The sequence below is a fragment of the Sinocyclocheilus rhinocerous genome, unplaced genomic scaffold (genome assembly GCF_001515625.1).
Source record: "Sinocyclocheilus rhinocerous isolate Xijiao unplaced genomic scaffold, SAMN03320098_v1.1 scaffold775, whole genome shotgun sequence".
Taxonomy (NCBI): Eukaryota; Metazoa; Chordata; class Actinopteri; order Cypriniformes; family Cyprinidae; genus Sinocyclocheilus; species Sinocyclocheilus rhinocerous.
The window spans coordinates 44,616-64,715 of record NW_015645553.1 but is presented as its reverse complement, the minus strand read 5'-3'; the positions used below and the strand labels follow the sequence as shown (position 1 = coordinate 64,715).

The window sequence follows — 20,100 nt, the reverse complement described above, 5'->3', positions numbered from 1 at the left end:
AATAAAGCAATAAGCCCCAAGAAGCCGTGGTTTACAGTAAATTTATAACTGTTATAAATTCACTGTAAACCACAGCTTCACGGGGCTTATTGCTTTAATAAAACGGTTATTTCATATATGTAGTAGGTTTCACAAAATAAAACAGAGCAAGCAAAGTGCAATGATATTAATAAACATGTAGTTCCTCAGAAACGGTTGTGGTTCCAACAAAGTGGTTACCGAGCAACACACAAATGTAAACAAAGGTGTAAGTTTGTAGAGTAATTTACAACAGCTTCGAACTTGGCTCAACCAATCAGAATCAAGGACCGGAACTATCCATTTTACAAATCTCAATTTCTGAAAATTGACACTTAAGACTGGTTTTGTGGTCCAGGGTCACATATAATAATTTAAAAGAACCTTTCTATTTTAAATGTAGTTTAAAATGTACTTTATTCTTGTGTTTGCAAAGCTGATTTTTCAGCCGCATTACTCCAATCTTCAGTGTCACGTGATTTGACTTCAGAAATCATTCTAATATGCTGGATGGATGCTCAAGAAAATATTTCTTGGACACATTATTTATTTAGTAATCACCGTTTAAAACAGTTGTGCAGAATAATATTTTTGTTGAAAGCATGATAAATTTTTTATCAGAATTCTTGTAAGATAGTAAATGTCTTTGATAAATTTAATCCATTGTGGCTGAATAATAATTAAAAAAAATTTATTAAATAAATAAAATATCTTACTGACCCCAAACTATTCAATGGTAATGTAAACAACTCGCCTTCTTTCCTCAGCCGTCTTTATTCGCACTTTGTACTGGCTGGCTGTACGTGTGACAGGCCTGCGGACTTTCTGTTCAGTGGTGGCTGTTTTGGGTTTCTCCACCGGCACCGTCTTCTCTTTCTTCTTCGAAGCGATGGGTTTGCTGATGGCCGAGTGCCCTGTAACTAGAGGGGCTGACCTGGGAAGAGCACAAGCACCTGCTTGGGTGACAGTGCCTGGGACGTTCTGAGGTATCCGTTTATGGGAAACGGACACCTGGACTGGTTTTTCAGTGGCATTCAGCTGGATATCAGAGACAGATTTCGGTCTAGATGACACAGCAGAGTTTACTCTGGCTTTAGTGGACGTTGGCAGGGAAGAAACAGACTTGGACCGAACTTTAGGCCATTCAGGTTTTGGTCTTGTCACATCCAGTTTTGAAATCACTTTCTTTTCTGTGGTCTTCACATCAGCAGCACTGGGTTTTCTGAAACAGTCGATTTTAGACTGTACTACACAACCCTTATACATACCAGGATTAGATTGCTGGATGGCAGAGACACTAGAGGGTGGTTTTTGAACTTCTTTCACAAGATTCCTGTGTCTTACAGTCTGCTGTGTACGGAAGGCCTGGCTTAATGTGTTACGCTTGGTAGGATCAGCATTAGTTTTGGTCTTCGGTCTAACATCCTTTTCCTTCTCTCTTGTTCCAGAGTTGCCCTCCGTAAGATCATTCTTCGACTGAAGGGGTGCAGATCTACATATCACTTTTTGTATTGATACGGTACCACTGATGACTTGTTTTTTTGGGCCACCTACTGATTTAGTGTTTTCCTTGTTGCTCTGAATAGAAAGAATAAAGAAGCTGAATTAAGCAAACTACATTTCAAGCACACAGACATCTTTCACACTTCTAAATGTAAAAAATGTTAGAAATCTATGAAAGAGCCGGCCTACATAAAATGCAATGATCACCTTTCTCACCACTGGCTCCATTCTGTGCATCTACAAGTGCAAGGCCAGATGATGGTCTTCCCCTGCAGAACATTGTTATAACATTCAAACAAACAAACAAAAAAAGTAGTGTTAAAAAATATCAACATTTCCATTTTTAAAACATATATACATATAAATATATATATACACATACACACATATATACACACGTGTGTGTGTGTGTGTGTGTATATATATATATATATATTAGCGCTGTCAAAATTAGTGCGTTAATGCAGGCGATTAATTTTTTCCTGTTTAATGGCGTTAACATTTTTTAATGCAGTTAGCACATGGGTGGAGCTAGGGTTGTGTTCTAACATGGGTAAGTTGGGAAAATAAACCTCTCGTCATGCTATTCTGGCCTCCTAGTAAGGATACAGTGTCACAGTGATGTGAAATATGATCGGGAGTCTGCACAGGGTGTTTATTTTGAAATTGGGGATTTTTTGCTGGTGGTAAACACAAGCATTGACTAGGGACACCAAACGCATTCTTGGAGGGCCGGTGTCCAAGTTTGGTGACCCCTGCTCTACAATCAATGGTTAAAATTTAGGGGGAAAAAATAACAATTTCCTAGAGACATCAGTAGTATTGGTATCAGTGATACTCGCCTTCAGTCATAAAAAAAGATGTCATTAAACAAATATTAAATATATAAAGTATATTTAAAAAATTTAATGTTAGGTGGGATTAATTAATTTCAGAAAAATATGTGATTAATTAGTTAATTTTTTAATCGATTGACATACATTAGATAGATAGATAGATAGATAGACAGACATAGGCTGTAAACTACACCAAAATTATACAGGTAAAATTACACAATGCATAATTTTTGGGGACTTTTATTTTAAGCACATCAAATTGTGTTATAAAATAGAAACTGGGTATTAATACCTAAATACTACATACATAAATACCTCATAACATGTCAAACAGATTAATTCCAAATATTTCCCACTTTTATATCAGTACTAAAAGAGATCCCATTGTACTAACACTTCAAGAATATCCAAATCATGACATTACTGGCAAACCATTGATAACAGTTGCCAAAACAATCTACTTACGTTATCTACGGTTTCCTCAGTCAGCCAGGTAAGACAAGTATAAGAATCTGAGTTTGAAAAAATGAATTTGAAGAACATTCATGAGCACACACTCTATCAAACAACCCCGCGCTTCCGCGTGTCAGCAGACTCACTTCCGGTTTCAATTAATAGTCTAAAATAATTTCCGCCTGCTGCATTATTGTCAATGGGTTGTAGTAGCCAATATTGACAAGCAAATTAAAACTTTGTTGAACTTGACAATAAACATCAGTATTTTTAGACGATACCCTACCATGTGTGTAATCTTCCATTTTAACGTGAAACATTATGTAAGCATCCGGTTGTCAGAGTTGTCGGTGTGGCTTGAGATAAATGAGAATCTGCTCACAAATAAAAGTTTTTGTTTACAAAATATGTGTGTGTGTACTGTGTATATTTATTATGTATATATAAAGACACACACATACAGTATATATATTGAAAATATTTACATGTATACTGTATATAGTCATATAATTTATATTAGACAAATATATTTAATATATAAACAACATTCTTCTTAAATATATATATGCATGTGTGTATTTATATATACATAATAAATATACACAGTACACACATATATTCTGTAAACAAAAACTTTTATTTTGGAAGAGATTAATCGCGATTAATCGTTAGACAGCACTAACACTGACCCTGGATTATTGCTTTATCTGTACAGTAATACAGACTCTTATCAGAAATGAGTACTACATTCACTCAGTGACACGCTTTGACTAATAATTCAGGTCAACACATGAGGAAGAATGTGCAATATGAAAACTGTAAAACATCTCATCACACTTTTCACAAAACACCATCTACATTTCCACTTTATGGTATGATTTATTCTTTGGAGCAGCCCATCATGTAATATATTAAAGTACCACAATATTACCATGTGATACCTTCACTGTACTATGGTACCACCTCAGCATCACGTCTAATGGGGATTTATGATTGGACAGTAATAAAAAACGATAATTGAACTATTGCATTTGATTACCCTGGTAAATTGTGATTTGTGAGAACAACAACAAAAGGAAAAGACATTTCTGTATAAAACAGTATTTATTAAAACAATTACACATACAAAAAAGCTCATAATTTGTAATGAAAAAGTGGGACTGTTTGTGATCTGATGACATGATCTTTGCATGAAATCACAGGTTTTTTAACATTTTCCCTCCTGATCCGAGCAGAAATGATAGCCTTGAATTTGAATGTCACTTCCTGGTGGTATTTTGAAACGGCATTTGCGTGTGATGAACTTTAGGCCGCTGTGTCATTTGATAGTTTCCTGTGTCCTGTCAGATGGAAGAAATGAATCATTTGATAATGCAAACACAACCTTCTCTGTGATAATCGTACGCAAGCACACGTTTGAGAGCTGTACATGTGTGCATTAGACACAGGGTCTCAGCACGAGTGTCCCAACACAGGGAGTCCGGCTTCACCGGCCGTTTCGGGACAGACTTCCAGACGGGCCAGCCGGCTCTGCTCCAGTGCGATGGCCTCCGCCGAATGTTTGCATTTCTCTGAGCCGCACTGACAGGTGAAGTACTTGCTCTTGATGTCCCAGAAACGATCGCCGTAATCAAACCTGTCAGAGATAAAAAAAATAAAATAAAATCAGTGATCATAAAATAAACAGGAGGAAAATGTGTTAACAGGAACAGGATGCAAATACAGCCATAAATTCCTTGGGATCGAGCCACGAGGTCGTGAGCAATAAATTCATAAAGCAATTAAGTACAGCTTTCGTCAGTGAGATAACAAACAAACACGGTCTCACCCGAGCTCCTGTCCGGTGAAAATGTCTCTGGAGCTGAAGAAGGCGATGCGAGGGAAGCGCAGGTCCTGGTGCAGCATGAACACACGTACGGGGATGATGTTGGGGTCACACAGATGGTTTATAAAGCGGCTGATGTTACCGTAGTAACGGGCGTCAATACAGTACACTTCACCATCCTGCCAAAGACAGGGTTATTACAGTTAACTACAACTATTCAAAACAGTTCTGTTAATTGAAATAACGTGTAAATAAAATATAAATGTTAGATGAAAAACTTAGTTGAAACACTAAAATTACTAAATAGAAATAAATAAAAAATAATAAAACTGAAATAAACAAACCTAAATAGTAATAAAAAAAAAAAAACTAATAAAAAAGATAAAAGCAAAGATCAAAATGACTAAAAAAAATTAATGGAAATTAAAATGTAAATGAAACGGAAATTATGAAAATAAAAGCGAATTCAATATATCAATAAAAACTATAATGGTATATAATGTAAATAATAATAATAATACAAAATTTAATAATAATAAAAGTACAAAGTAAAGCAATAAAAATATATTAAAATTAACTATAATATATAGTGTATATAATAATAATAAAACAAATTAGATGTGCCTTAGCAACTGACTGAAACAAGTTTTAGTTGAAGCAGTAAAATTACTAACTGGAAATAAATAATAAATGTAACTATAACTGAACTAAAATACATTTATATAAATAGTAAAATAAAAAAACTAATGAAAATGACAAACAGAGCAAAATTACAAACATTTTTACTAAAATGAAAATCAAAATAAAACTGAAATTATGAAAATAAAAGCTAATTCAATATATTAGTAAAAATTATAACAGTATATAATGTAAATAATAATAGTAAACAAAAATGAGAAATTTTGCCTTGGCAACTGACTGAAAGAAATTGTAATAAATAAAAACTAAAGCTGAAATAAAACTTAAATTGCATTTAAATCTAAATAGCAATTTGCAAAATTACAAAAAAATCTAAATGAAATGATAAAAATAAAAGCTAATTCAAATTCGATAATAATATATAAAGTATACAATTTATGTAATGTCTGATAGCCTGGAATTCCAGATTATAGATGCTGATAGTGTGGCTCTCTGAGAACTAAATATTACTTACATTGCACATAGATGACGTTTATATTGCATTGCATTTTGCATCAAAGCACATGAATAGCCACCATGCATGCTATCTTTGGTCAGGAAATCAAACATTTTTTCATTGGTTCTCAAATTCGTTATGTATTTGTATAGTGCTTTTCACAATACACTTTGTTTAAAAGCAGATGTTAATGTTTATAATATCTTAATATCTTCCGATTAGATTAGAGCTGTACAATATTATAGTTACATTTTGCAACGATATAAACAAGCAAGCAGATTTGTGTTGTGGCGCTTTTGCGGCAAACGTGTGCCAGCGATGTTTGTCTGCAATTTGCATGATTTTGTCACTCCTTTTGAAAACAGGCCTTTAGACGGTCCACAATCTGGACTGAAATCAGTGACACGACACCTTGTTGTCCAGATCAAAGAGGTACGAATCGTCCTCCCTCACGTCTGCTTCTGCGTCAGAGATCAGCTCGCCAACATACCTGCACACACACACACACGTTACAGCAGAAATAACAGCTGTCCTGCTGAAAACATACAGCCTGAATGCTTTTACTCACTCGCAGATGAAACTTCCTTGAGGAATGTCCTGAAGCGCTCTGACGCCCCATCCCATCTTCTCCGTCCGGTAGAGCTGCAGACGCACCCTGAAACACACGATCCACTTCAGCCAGCAGCTTGCGCAAAAGCACTTCTTTAAAACACCTGAGGTTCATTTGACCCGCAAATCATCCCAATACAGCAAATCGACTATGAAAATCATCTTGGCTTACTTGATTCCAGCTTGAACCACTCGGTTCTTGCAGGATTTATGGCAGGAACAGGCCATGTTGCACTCGAAGATCAGAGGCGGCTCGATTTTATTAAACTCCTGAAGGAGGCGATGATCCTACGAGAACACATGTGTGCTGTTATACAGGATCCATGTTGATTGTAGAGCTCATCATGGAGATGAAGCAGTATTTTACCTTGTCATACCAGCAGCGGATGCTGAGCTGCCCGCAGAGACAGTTACTGGAGGAACAGTCGTCTGTACAGCTGCAGTGCTGAAACAAACACAGCTCTCTATAAAATCAGCACATTAAGTGTGGTAGTCCTATTATGAAGAACAATTAGGGCCGAGTAATACTGAATATGGTGATATAATATGAATATAGTCATATTAAATGTGTGGGTTTTTATTTTGGTTTCTAATGTCCTAAGTGTTTTATTTTTATTTATCTGCAAATAATTCTTTATTTTTCTTTTATTGACATTGACTTAAGAACAGATCAGTCTTTTTGGTTGGTTTAGTCATAAAAGTGTCTAAATTGATTTGAATCAAAATGACAGTTTCCATGATTCAGTTGTTTCAAAAGTCAATTTCAACGATTCAATGATTTGTTTGCATCTCAAAACTGTTCATAGATGCAAGAACTTTTCTGACAGACACTGAATAATTTTATTCACCAAGACTGCATTAAATGAATAGAAAAAAATGACAGTAAAGACAATTATAATGCTTCAAAAAAAATTCATTTAAAATAAAAGCTGTTCTTTTTTAAACTTTGTTTCCCTGATTCCCCAAAAATATGGAGCAGCTCAACTGTTTTCAACAGTTTTCATAATAATCAGAAATGTTTCTTGAGCAGCAAATCAGCATATTAGAATGATTTCTGAAGGATCATGTTACACTGAAGACTGGAGCAATGGGGAGTAATGGAGTACTTTTTTACTGCATTTTAAATCAAACAAATGCAGCCATGGTGAGCAAAAGAGACTTCTTTCAAAAACATTAACAAATCTTACTGACCCCAAACTTTTCAATAGATGTCCATGTTGGAAAATATCGCTCTTTATTGTAGTATCAGTGCATATGAATAAATATCATTAAATATCATTCTTCCTTGTATTCATCTATATTGTTGAGTGTTGTGTGTGAAGTGTGTGTTGTGTACAGTGTATTCTGTAGTACCTGCAGGTGTGTGATGTTGCGGTCGATGTTCATGGTGGATGTTTCACAGTTCTCTGCGATGTATTTGTAGTCAGACGGACAGCCTTCATCGTCCACGCCGTTAACACACGGGATGGGAACATTCTCATAACCCTGAGCGACGTCACTACACAACACGCACGCACGCGAGCACACACACACACACACACACACACACACACACCAGCGTTATTAACTACAACTAAAAGGTATTAAAAGTAGGGATGCACCGAAATGAAAATTCTTGGCCGAAGCCGAACAAAATGAAACACTGGGCCGAAGGCCGAATACCGAACACGGTTTTTCGCATTTTTTCCCCCCATTTTGCCAATTTTTTTCACCATTGCATAAATTAAATAGCCAAAATGTGCTTTAAAAATATTTACTTAACACTGAACATTTTTTTACATTCTAGCAGACATTATACCAATAAAACACAATTTAACTTAAAATTAACAAGTTTAATTAACAAATATTTTTTGGCCATTTTTGAGACCCCCTTCTTGAATCAGGCATGTATTTTTTACTGTACAAATAAATGCAGCCTTGCTGAGCAGAAGAGACTTCTTTTAAAACATTAGAAAATATTACAGATCCCAGTCTGAACACTATGTGTGAATGCTATAATAAATGTATTAATAGAGCTGTTGTAATTATTATTATTATCCTTTTTATTTTATTTTACAAAACAACCGTAAAATTACAATAATAACATTTATTAATGTTGATGGAGTTCTTGCTTTTTCTCAGCTTTTATTTTGGCAGAAACCCGCAGGAAGACCTCAGACCACACACTGACCTGCATATGATCCTCTCTGTCCGTACAACACGATTGGAGATTCCCCGACGCAACTTCCTGTTAATCTGTAGCGCCACCCAGACGGGCGTTTCACAGCGGGCGAGAGAGAGCGGCGTGTCGCCCTCCTTATTCATAATGTCAATGTCAGCGCCTCGAGAAAGAAACAGCCTGGAGTAAAGACGAACAGAAGACGTCAGATGAGCCTACGACACCAAAAGCAGCTCTCAGGCGGCGTTTGACCCACGTGACGCAGTCGGTGTAGCCCTCGCGAGCGGCGATGTGCAGCGGCGTGTCTCCGTGCAGGTTAACGGACGACAGAGGACAGCCGGCATTCAGGACCAGCTCCGCTATCTCAGCGCTGCCCGCGAACGACGCCCAGTGCAGACAAACGTTCATCTCCTGCACAGACAGACAGACACTGTGAGACAGGGCTGTAACCACCATAGACAATGAGGAGGACAAGTCCCCACCAATAATTAGAATTCTGTCATGACAACTCTCGGAAGGATTGGCATGGTAATGTACATGACAATGTTAATGTATTTGGTCTTGGCGGAATAGATCTGCTACGCTGCTGCGGCAGAGCAAGTGCAGAGACTTGCTACTGCCAAAACATCCACAACATGCTGCTGTAAACATGTAAGAAATATTGCTGCTGCACATATAACACATGTGAATAACCCCCCATATATCATACATGAATCACCCCGTAGCAGATCTATACAGGTGGAGCTGGGGATGGTGAAGGGTTTCTGAAGTGCGCTGCTACTGCTACAGCAAACAAAAGCCAGGTATTTGAATATTGAGCAGCGAGCTCATTGGCTACCGATATAGGAGAGAACCAATCAGCTGCCATGTGACGATGTCGCCAGGTCAGATTGAGCTAGACCTATTGGACTGCGCCATCTAGAGTTTCATGCCAGATGAACATTCATGCCAGTTATATGGCCAATCTGTCCCGCCCAATATTTGAAATTCTTTCACTGATCTGCTGCACTCCACTCTGTTTTTTAGGATGACAAAAAGGTTTAAAAGTTACATTTTCAGCCTGGCCTCCTTAACAGCGCTCGTCAATGTCAAAATAATTGAGAGGGCCAATCAAATCAAAGTATGCGGGCTTTACTGTTCACAGAAGCAGATTGTGGATTTCAGCACAAATCATCAATTTAATGTTGAAAGAGAGCGAGGTGAGATGGAAGTTGCAAATCATTTAACATTAGTCAACTGTTTTATGATAGAAAAGTTAAACGACAGCTATTTCAGTGATGCAAACTACTCCACTTTTTCCTCAAATATGGCTATTTTTAAAGGGTGAGAGAAAGAGAGATTAAAGTTGCATGTGTGAATTAAGTTACATGAGTGTTTGTGTCTCTCTACAAACAATGAAGCTGTGAGTTTTACTTCAAAACCACCTCGTTGCTGAGAAATATAGTGTAGCCATAGGATTTAGTATCGCTATTTTATTAATAAAAGTCAGTGTTGACAGCAAGTTTCTGAATGTTTCTGTGTGCGATCTCTGATCTCTGTGCGTCAATGAAAGCAGCGCATTAATATAGAGTGGTGATTAAATTGACGACTTGGAATTAAATGGTTTAAATGCACATCTGCATATATATATATATATATTTATGCATATAAAGTTGGTCCCCTCCAATGTTCAGGACATGGTTACGGCCTTGCGGTGAGAACGCTCTCTCTTCCTGCAAAACTCACATGATTCACAAGACTCACTTTGTCTCTGAGCGTGACGTCGGCTCCTCTGTTGAGCAGAGCTCTGATCACGTCTATATGTCGATGTTCTGCCGCCCAGATGATGGGCGTCCAACCGCCACTATCCTGAAACACAGAGATGAGGTGAAAACTAGGGAAAGCTTTTTTTACGTCAAAGAAATATATATATATATATATACAGTGGGTCTGAATACTTTCCGTACCCACTGTATATATATATATATATATATATATATAAAAATAACAAAAAGGGTAATTGCTACTTCCTATCTCACAATTGTGACATTTTCTCACAATTCTGAGTTTGTATCTTACAATTCAGAATGTTTTCTCAGAATTGCAAGATATAAACTGGCAATTGCAAAATGTTAACTCACTATTGCAAGTTTATAACTCACATTTCAGAAGAAAAAATCTGATTAAGAGATAAAAAAAGTGCAATTCTGAAAGAAAGAAAAAAACAGATTTGTGAGATATAAACTTGCGAGAAAAAAATATTATAAACTCATAATTGCATTTGCAAGACATAAACTTACAATTCTAAGAAAAAATTGTTATGAGATGTTGACTTACAATTTTGAGTTCATACCATGCAATTTTGAGAAGATAAGTATTTTAGCGAGTTCATAATAGTGAGATATACAATTGCTGTTATGAGAAGAAAAGTCTGAATTGTGAGATAAAAAGTCAAGCCTTGTGAGCTTGTTTCCGCAACAGAATATAAAAATAAAAAAGGTTATTTTTCTCTCACAATACTGATTTTTTTTCTCAAAACTGCGAGTTTATATCTCAGACTTTTGTCTTGCAATTCTGAATTGTGAGATATAAAATCAGAATTAACTCGTAATTTGGAGTTTGTGAGAAGTCGTCACATTGCGAGTTCATAATAGTGAGATATACAATTGCTGTTATGGGAAGAAAAGTCTGAATTGCGAGATATAAACTCTTAATTCTGAGAAAAAAAATCAGAAATGTTAGTATGTTTCTGTCATGGAATAAAAAAAAAGTAATTGCTACTTTTTAATATCACAATTCTGAAAAAAAGTCATAACTCTTGAGATATGAACTCATAATAATTGCAAGATGTTAAAGGATCAGTTCCCTTCCAGAATAAAAAAAATTCCCTATAATTTACTCACCCCCATGTCATCTGAGATGTTAATGTCTTTCTTTTTTCAGTCACAATAAAATTAAGTTTTTTTGAGGAAAACATTCCAGGATTTTTCTTCAGTGGTGCTCACTGGATTGAAGGTTAAAACGCTGTTTTAATGCAGCTTCAAAGGGCTCTACACGATCCCAGCCAAGGAATAAGAGCATGATCTAGCTAAACGAATGGTCATTTTCTAAACAAAATTCACATTTATATACGTTTTAACCACAAATCCTTCTCTTGCTCTAGCTCTGCTTGCGCATGCGCGTCTTCACGCATTATGTAGTCATGTTCGAAACGTCACTTTTTGGTTAAGAAACTGTCAAGAGACGAACTAATGAGTTCAGAAACACACCTGTGCGTTTAAGTCCACCTGTCCGGTGCTCAGTAACAGCATCAGCACCTCCAGGTTCCCCAGTTTAGCAGCGTGATGAAGACCTGTAGATCCGTCCTCTTCCTGAACAACAAACACTAGGACTGTCAAAACGGCTGAAAAAACTAAATTCGAATTTTGTACTTAAATATTGTCAATATTTGCATTTTGCAAGGCATGAGTTCAGTTCGGGGGAAAAAAAGCTTTTGGCTTCTCTCCTGAGACCACAAGAGGGCGCATCGAGCAAAATATTACTATTGCACGTTTATTCAAAGCATTAAAATAACACGACTATCTGTGAAAAAAAGTGCATAATGTTTAAAATAAGGTTTATAAACCAAATATTATTTATTAAGTTGCTTAAACAATTAGAAACAAAACAGCATCATGTATGTATGCATAGTTTAATACAAAGGGCCAAAAACCCATCACAAAGAGTACTTTTTTCATTTAAAATCATGATATGCAGTGGGATGGGAAAAAAAGTTGAACTTACATTAATTTTACATGGCTTTCTAAACATGCGTCTCTCTTGTGCGAGACGCGAGTGCAGCGGTGATAGATGTCCCTATAGAAAATGTGATAAATATGCGTTCTGTGTGAACGGCTTGGTTCCAGTTTTGACGTAAACAAGCTCTTCTCCGCATTTATGTTCTCTTTTTTCCGCAATATTTTGAATGAACAATGCAGCAGCGCCACATGTCATCTAGTGGGTTCAACTGGATAGGCTAACAAAAACATTAAAACACTTCTATTGTCATCGCATCTCGCGTGTCACTAATAAGGCTGCCTGACGCACAACAAAAGTGGATTTTTATTTTAAATTCCACGAATATTTTAAATTCGAATGTTTATTTGACAGCACTACTGAACACACTCACAACATCAAACAGAGCATGGTCATGCGTTTGATTCACACATGAACTGATCAAATGCAACACAAGTCGCGCTTTGTCTGCCAAAATGCATTTATGTTCATTTAACTTCACACAAAGCTAGAATATTTATGTTATGAATATTCAAGTGGTTCGGGCTATTTTTTTTAAGTCAAGAACTGCCAGGATATGAGGAATAATTGACCCCTGACTGTTGAATTTTTAAAAATAAACCCAAACTCAGAGTGTAACAGCAATTATGATTAACATGCATTTTCATTGGTCCACTGTCAGATATTACAGACAACAAAGGCTCTGGATCAGGAGTGTGTGTGCGTGATACTCACTGCATGATAGACGCAGGCTCCGCTCTGGATCAGGTATTTCACCACCTCCACATGATTGTTCACTATGGCCTCTAACAGAGGGGTCCTCAGGGTCTTATCCTGGGCGTCCACCTTAGCGCCTGCCTAAAATTAACCACAGCACAAAAGCAGGAATTTTAATGGAAACTTTCCTCAGATACAAACTGAGACAAGCCCATTACTCAAAAAACAACAACAATTCTCTGCAGCAGTGATTCCCAAACTTTTTTTTGTCAGCCTTTGACCTGAAATGCTGTCTTGAAGCCCCCCTAAGATTTTAAGTTAATGTTTTAATAATGTATCAAAACATTTGCATCTTCTCTAATGTCAGATAACGGTCACATGACAAACAGATAAATAATAATTTTGATCATTTATTTATTTTAATTTAGCATTTGTGTCTTATCTTTTAATTGGATTGTTTTTATTTTCAAATTATGCATTTTCATTTACATTTTTATGGTTTAACTAATTAAGTATTTTATTTTGATAATTTAAAAATAAATAAAAATTAAAAACTAATTTTAAAATGAAAATTAATTTGGCATTTTTATGTTTCAATTATCAAGTATTTTATTTTGATTGTTCTTATTTTATAATTGTATATTTTAATTTAGCATTTTAATTAATTAATTATTACTATGGAATTTATTATGATTGTTTCAATTTTTAATTTATCCCCAATTAGGCATTTTCATGATTTAATTAATTAAATATTTTAGTAATTTAACAATTAAACACTTAATAATCAATTAAATCAAAAGTAAAATACATAATTTTAAAATAAAAACTGTACTAAAAAATGTGTTTTAATTTTGCATTTTTATTACTTAATTGTTAATAGGCATTTATTTTGACTGTTCTCGTTTTATAATTCTGTATTTTAATTTTCTGCATTTTTATGACTTAATTATTACCAAGTATTTTATTTTGATTGATTTTTATTTTAAAATTATGTTTTGTTTTTTTATTTTGCCATTTTAGTAAGGGTTTTAATTTTGATGGTTCTTCTTATTTTCCATTTTATGATATAATTAATGATTAACTTTTTTCCATCACAAACCCCAGTTTGGGAAACACTGCACTACACAAACATCACCGTATGATCAATATATTCACCATATACAGTGAATTCTAGGAAGTTTAAAGCTAATGGAAGTGCTGTGAATGTGGAGCTCACCTGTATGAGCAGGTAACAGACCTCCAGCAGACCCCTCTGAGCGGCTGCGTGAAGAGCACAGCGTCTGTTCTGAGAGTCCGACTGATACGACGGGTCGATGCCCTCCACTGACAGACACACAGAGAGAGAATATCAGCTCTGATGCTGAAACCTTCAACAGATGTGTGATATATATATACACACACACACACACACACACACACACACACACACGAGTACACAGGTACGTACTGAGCATGAGCAGAACTCGCTGAGCTTCACCCTGTTTGGCTGCAGGATAGAGCTGACGGGGATGAAAGCGCAGCTTCTTCCTCCTGACCAATCAGAGAGAGCCAAGCAGATTACATGACAAAAACATCATCTTTAGCCTGAGTATGTTCAGAATAGCACACTACCATACTGTTTTTGCCTCAATTCTGTGCAGTGTATGTTGTTTTTTTTCCCAAATGCATACCGGTGTTATTTCGGTATAAATGACATTCTATTATAGTTTTTGTTAATATTTTGAATTAGAATTTATTTGTATATTTTCTGTTTTCATCTTGTTGAGTTTTGGTCATTTTGTTTCTCAAATTTGTTATTCAAATAGCCACAGTTCACAAAAAAATAAAAGTATAAATAAATATCTTTCTTTCATTATTTACTAGCTATTTCAAACCTTGATGTCTTTATTTGTGGCAGTTTTATTTTAGTATAATCTATATACTATAGTAGTTTTTGTTAACATTTTGAATTAGATCTTTTATATTTTAATTTTATTTTATATGGGTTTTTTTTTTGGTTTTTTTTTATTTTCGGTTTATACTTAAATTTTAGTTGTAGTTTTATTTTTATTTGAAGCAGTTTTAGTTATTTTAGTACTTAAAGCTAAACTAAAAAAAATGAGAAATGGGTATGGAAAACCTGGATACTGGAAGAATTTTAATATTGTGATTTATGGATCTGGAAAAATCATGGAAAATTTTTATAATAAATATAATTTTTCTAGTTATGTCAAATTCCTTTTTGTAAGTAAACAATCTAAAGTTCATGTTAAACTAAACGAAAATAAGAAACGTCTCCTTGGCAACTAGCTGGTTGATGCATATAACACCCAAGACTACAAAATATACAGTTGAATTCCATATCCCATAATGCAATGCACTCTCAGTGTGACGACTGAACCAGAAATAATAGAATCTGCAATTTTGAACATCTCTTTCTTCACTCATTTTTTATACTGACAATAATAAAGAATCACATGGTCACCTCTCAGTGTCCTGTGTGAGAATGGCTCTCTGTAGCGCCGCCCTCTTGTCTCCCGGCGGAAGTGCACTGGGACAGACTGGCTTCCCATTGGGCAGGACGAGCGACGGTCCCACACTGTCCACCCCGCCGTCGCCCAGGGCAACCACATCCTCTCCTGGAGTGGCATTGGCCTGCTGAGTTTGCAGCTCCGCCCCCTTTCTTACATCTCCACGACATCGCATCCTTGCACTGAGTGGAAATAAACATTTCAACATTAAACATTTCAATCAATATATTTCTGTGATGACAACTCTCGGAGTGATTTGCATGGTAATATACATGATTAACGTATTCGGTCTTGGTGGAATAGATCTGCTACGCTGCTGCTGCGGCAGAGCAAGTACAGAGACTTGCTACTGCCAATACATCCACAATATGCTGCTGTGAGCATGTAAGGAATATTGCTGCTGCACATATAACATGAATAAGCCCCATAGCATACATGATCACCCCGTACCAGATCTATACAGGTGGAGCTGGGGAAGGGGAAGGGTTTCTGAAGTGCGCTGCTACAGCAAACACTGCCAAGTATTTGAATGTTGAGCAGCGAGCTCGTTGGCTACCGATACAGGAGAGAACCAATCAGCTGTGCCATGTGAAAATGATGTCATTATGTCATATTGAGTTAGATCTATCGGACTGCGCCATCTAGAGTTTCATGCCAGAACTTTATATTTGGTACAAATGGCAACATTAGACAAAACACTTGTTTTTGTTTACTATTAAATAAATAACATTAATAAAGAAATAAAATTTTGTATATAAAAAATAAAATAAAAATCACAGTTTATTTTAAAATTGTTCTATAATGTGGGATGTTTTAAAAGCTTTCTTTGTTAGAGGAGATTTTTTGAAGTGATAATAGTAAACATAAATATGAGCTATTTTACTATTAAGCAACGCATAGAACTCACTTGATCGGCTCGCCCATCTTCTTCTCGTGGTTTAGCGCTCGTGATGTGGCAGCAAGCGCGGAGGGAAGTAGCGAGGGTGTGGTTGTGGTGGACGACGCGCTTGCAGTGACCACGTTCAAGCCTGAAGAGGGCGCTGCAGGAGGGATGGTGACTTCACGCGCCTCTGACGCGTCCTCACCGCAGTGAGGGCAGAATAGCAGGCCGACGCCCACTCCTCCTCGACTCTGCCCACTGCCCAGCACAGACACACAGCCCCGGTGGAAGCGGTGAGCAATGTGAACGTCTGGACAACATTCAAGAAACGTTCCCTGTGTGCAAAGAGGAGGATCTTTGAGCTTTCTGTTTGTGCGCTGATGAAAATCATAAAATTAAAATACATAATTTAAAAATAAAATACAATTAAAATAAAACACTTACAAAAAATAATGAAACATTTTATTAGTTAACCATTAACTTTTTTATTAAGATAAAATTTTATTAAGAACCATTAACAAGTAAAATATGCTATTAAATTACTGAAATTTGTTAATATAATCACCGTATTAAAGCATTTAGGCACCGGTTTAAATGAATAGTTCACAAAAATGTATAAATAAATGAATAAATAAATAAAATTCTGTAATTATTTACTAGCTGTTCCAAACCTATATGCCTTTATTTGTGACAGTGTTTTTTAGTATCTGAGTTATTAGTAACTGAGATAGTATTATAGTTCTAATCAATAGTTTGAATTAGATTTTTTTTTTATATTTTCTGTTTTCACTTTCATTTTAGGTTTTAGTAATTTTTGTCATTATTACTTTTATTAATTAAATTGTATTAAGAACCATTAACAAGTAAAATATGCTATTAAATTACTGAAATTTGTTAATATAATCACCGTATTAAAGCATTTAGGCACCGGTTTAAATGAATAGTTCACAAAAATGTATAAATAAATGAATAAATAAATAAAATTCTGTAATTATTTACTAGCTGTTCCAAACCTATATGCCTTTATTTGTGACAGTGTTTTTTTAGTATCTGAGTTATTAGTAACTGAGATAGTATTATAGTTCTAATCAATAGTTTGAATTAGATTTTTTTTTAATATTTTCTGTTTTCACTTTCATTTTAGGTTTTAGTAATTTTTGTCATTATTACTTTTAAATTACTATTAATTTATTTATTAGTATATCAGTGATACTAAAATAAAACCGCCTCATTCATACAATTTGGTGCTATTTTAGTCTCATTAAGATACTATTATAGTTTTTATTAATAGTTTGAATTAGTTTTTACTTTAATATTTTCTGTTTTCATTGTAATTTTGTAAGTTTTTTTTATTTAAATTTATTTATTAAATTTTTTTAAATGTCTATATACTTTTTATTCATTTTTATTTTAGTTTTAGTTATTATAGTAAGTTAAACTAAATGAAAATGAGAAATGTTGCCTTGGCAACTAAATTTAAAAATATGTTTACGGTCAAGTTAAAGTTAATTTTATTTCAAGTTTTTTGTTTTATTTAACTATAAAAACCCTGTGAAACAACCACTGTTGTATGATAAACAGCTGTGTAAAAATATTTTTTTTTTAAAGGGATAGTTCACCTTTTACTCACCCTCATGTTGTTCCAAACCTGTACAAGTTTCTTTCTTCTGTTGAACACAAAAGATATTTGGAAGAATGTTGGTAACCAAACAGTTGCCGGTAGCCATTGACTTCCATAGTATTTTTTTCCACACTACGGAAGCCAGTGGCTACCAGCAACTGTTTGTGATCAACAGAAGAAAGAAACTCATACAAGCTTTGAAACAACTTTAGGATGAGTAAATAATGACAGAATTGTCATTTTTAGATGAACTATCCCTTTAAATAACAACATACAACATAGGGGTGAGAAAATAATGTGTTTAGCTTTTTTATTTCTTCATATAACATGTTTTTTGTGGTCAGAGACACTCACAGAGAGGCAGAAGTATCCACAGCCCGGACAGCAGTGATGTTTCACCATGTGTGAACGGTGCGTCTCACACAACACTATTAGAGACACGCGGCTGGACGGACGCATCGTCTCCCCCTTCACGATCACATTGGTGCAGCCCACCAGCTAAAACACACAGAGGACGGGAGGAAACGTTGCAGCATGTATGTGTCCGAAAACGAAAGTTTCATACAAATTCTGAATGGATTATAGCCTAGAAAGCATGCAAAGCGCGCTCTCATTATTATCACTAAAATCATCACTCATCTTAGTTCACTGCGATCTCACAAAGTTCCGTTATAATCAATGAAGCTCTCTAAACTACACAATGAATCACGTCTGCACTTATGAGATGATTCACGAACGTGCAAAACTCCAGCGCTTTCAGCGGTGAGTGAATTCTGAAAACTAACGTTTCTGATTGGCCATTGTGTTGAAGAAATTAACAGATAATTTTCTGTTAATTTACGATAAATTTACGATAATTTACGATAAAACGATACAATACCTGGAAAATTATCTATATTCAATACAATTTTCAATATCACGACAATGAAAAATATATATAATGCAATATTACATACATTACATATCATTATAGTGTAAAATAATATATAAAATACAGTATTTCTAAAATAAAAATAATGACTATTTCATGGGAATTTTAGTTATTTTATTTTACACTGCAGTACAAAAAAAATCACAATACTTGTGTCTTATTTCATCAATTGCAAGAAGCTTTTACAAATATATAAAAATGATTTATTATTTTTATTGATTATTAGAGCTTCCACATATTTTTGACAAACGAATTGTAAAGATTTTCTCTTATTGGACAAGATTTTTAAATACTATTTTACACCAATACCTAGACGAGGATTTCCATGACTATAAATTTCCATGACTTTTTTATATTTAAAAGTAAATTAAAAATAATGTTTTAAGAACATTATTTTTTTTTTTTTTACACATTTTTTTAATATTTGACTAAAAAACTCTTTAAAATGTGTTGTTTCTATATACATAAACAACATCTTTTAATCAGCAGTTTTATATCTCTCCATTTTCTTCTAATTCGATTATGTCATTCGCAATGCTTCTTTCCCTCAATAAAGAACAAAGTCCTGTCTCTTTCTTTTTGTCCGACTGCCAGACTTTTTTTAAGCTTCAAATCAAAGTTTTTAATGTTGTGAATCACTTCGAAGCTGTTTGGTTTATGGCTTTTTTTAAATCCCTATGGGAAACAAGTGCGCTCAGCAGTCCAGGCTCACCTCTCCGTTGATGCTCTCTATGGCCATGCAGGTTCTGTTGGAGCGAGCGCTGAATCCGTCCACACGCGGCGCCTCCATCCTGCAGCTGCACAGAGGAAGCTCCTCCAGACGCTCCGTTTCTGCATCACTGCCATCTGCACACACATCATGTGACGTCAAACACACAGGCTTTATATTGGGATTATTTGGCCATAAAGACAAAGCTAATTTATCTCATACACAATGGTCATTCAAAGTGCTTTAAATCAGTGTTTCCCAACCTTTTTTTAGTCGCGGCACCCTTTGGAAATTTTAACAAACTTGTGGCACCCTACAAAATTAATTTTGTCACAATATTTTAATTTCTAACTTCGATATGATAATTTGAAAAGTATAGATATTCGGTACAACAGGGAAGAACTGCAGAATATAATGCCATACAGATATTTTTAATATTATT

General features: G+C 35.1%; 2 protein-coding genes across 7 annotated transcripts in view; both read right to left on the bottom strand.

The window, feature by feature from the left end:
* Window positions 1–2,953, bottom strand: part of LOC107706572 (cytoskeleton-associated protein 2-like) — an 8,676-nt gene extending 5,723 nt beyond the window's left edge. For 4 of the 5 annotated variants that reach the window (XM_016510327.1, XM_016510328.1, XM_016510329.1 and 1 more), the window contains exons 1-3: window positions 2,823–2,953; window positions 1,729–1,790; window positions 773–1,596 (exon numbers count right to left, since the gene is read on the bottom strand). In XM_016510327.1, the coding sequence (XP_016365813.1) occupies window positions 773–1,596; window positions 1,729–1,758 (854 nt within the window). In that variant the 5' untranslated portion in view covers window positions 1,759–1,790; window positions 2,823–2,953. The remainder of the gene's footprint in view (window positions 1–772; window positions 1,597–1,728; window positions 1,791–2,822) is intronic. The other variant, XM_016510330.1, reaches the window with a different exon arrangement.
* Window positions 2,954–3,948: 995 nt separating this feature from the next.
* The window catches only part of LOC107706570 (histone-lysine N-methyltransferase EHMT2-like), a 23,691-nt gene continuing 7,539 nt past the window's right edge, over window positions 3,949–20,100 (bottom strand). The window contains exons 11-29 of one of the 2 annotated variants that reach the window (XM_016510325.1): window positions 19,662–19,795; window positions 18,373–18,516; window positions 16,425–16,732; window positions 15,472–15,699; window positions 14,455–14,537; window positions 14,224–14,330; window positions 13,026–13,148; window positions 11,786–11,887; window positions 10,281–10,385; window positions 8,794–8,948; window positions 8,550–8,717; window positions 7,733–7,877; window positions 6,747–6,824; window positions 6,552–6,667; window positions 6,339–6,425; window positions 6,182–6,260; window positions 4,639–4,814; window positions 4,240–4,446; window positions 3,949–4,150 (exon numbers count right to left, since the gene is read on the bottom strand). In XM_016510325.1, the coding sequence (XP_016365811.1) occupies window positions 4,263–4,446; window positions 4,639–4,814; window positions 6,182–6,260; window positions 6,339–6,425; window positions 6,552–6,667; window positions 6,747–6,824; window positions 7,733–7,877; window positions 8,550–8,717; window positions 8,794–8,948; window positions 10,281–10,385; window positions 11,786–11,887; window positions 13,026–13,148; window positions 14,224–14,330; window positions 14,455–14,537; window positions 15,472–15,699; window positions 16,425–16,732; window positions 18,373–18,516; window positions 19,662–19,795 (2,522 nt within the window). In that variant the 3' untranslated portion in view covers window positions 3,949–4,150; window positions 4,240–4,262. Of the gene's footprint in view, window positions 4,447–4,638; window positions 4,815–6,181; window positions 6,261–6,338; window positions 6,426–6,551; window positions 6,668–6,746; window positions 6,825–7,732; window positions 7,878–8,549; window positions 8,718–8,793; window positions 8,949–10,280; window positions 10,386–11,785; window positions 11,888–13,025; window positions 13,149–14,223; window positions 14,331–14,454; window positions 14,538–15,471; window positions 15,700–16,424; window positions 16,733–18,372; window positions 18,517–19,661; window positions 19,796–20,100 lie in introns of both variants that reach the window. The other variant, XM_016510324.1, reaches the window with a different exon arrangement.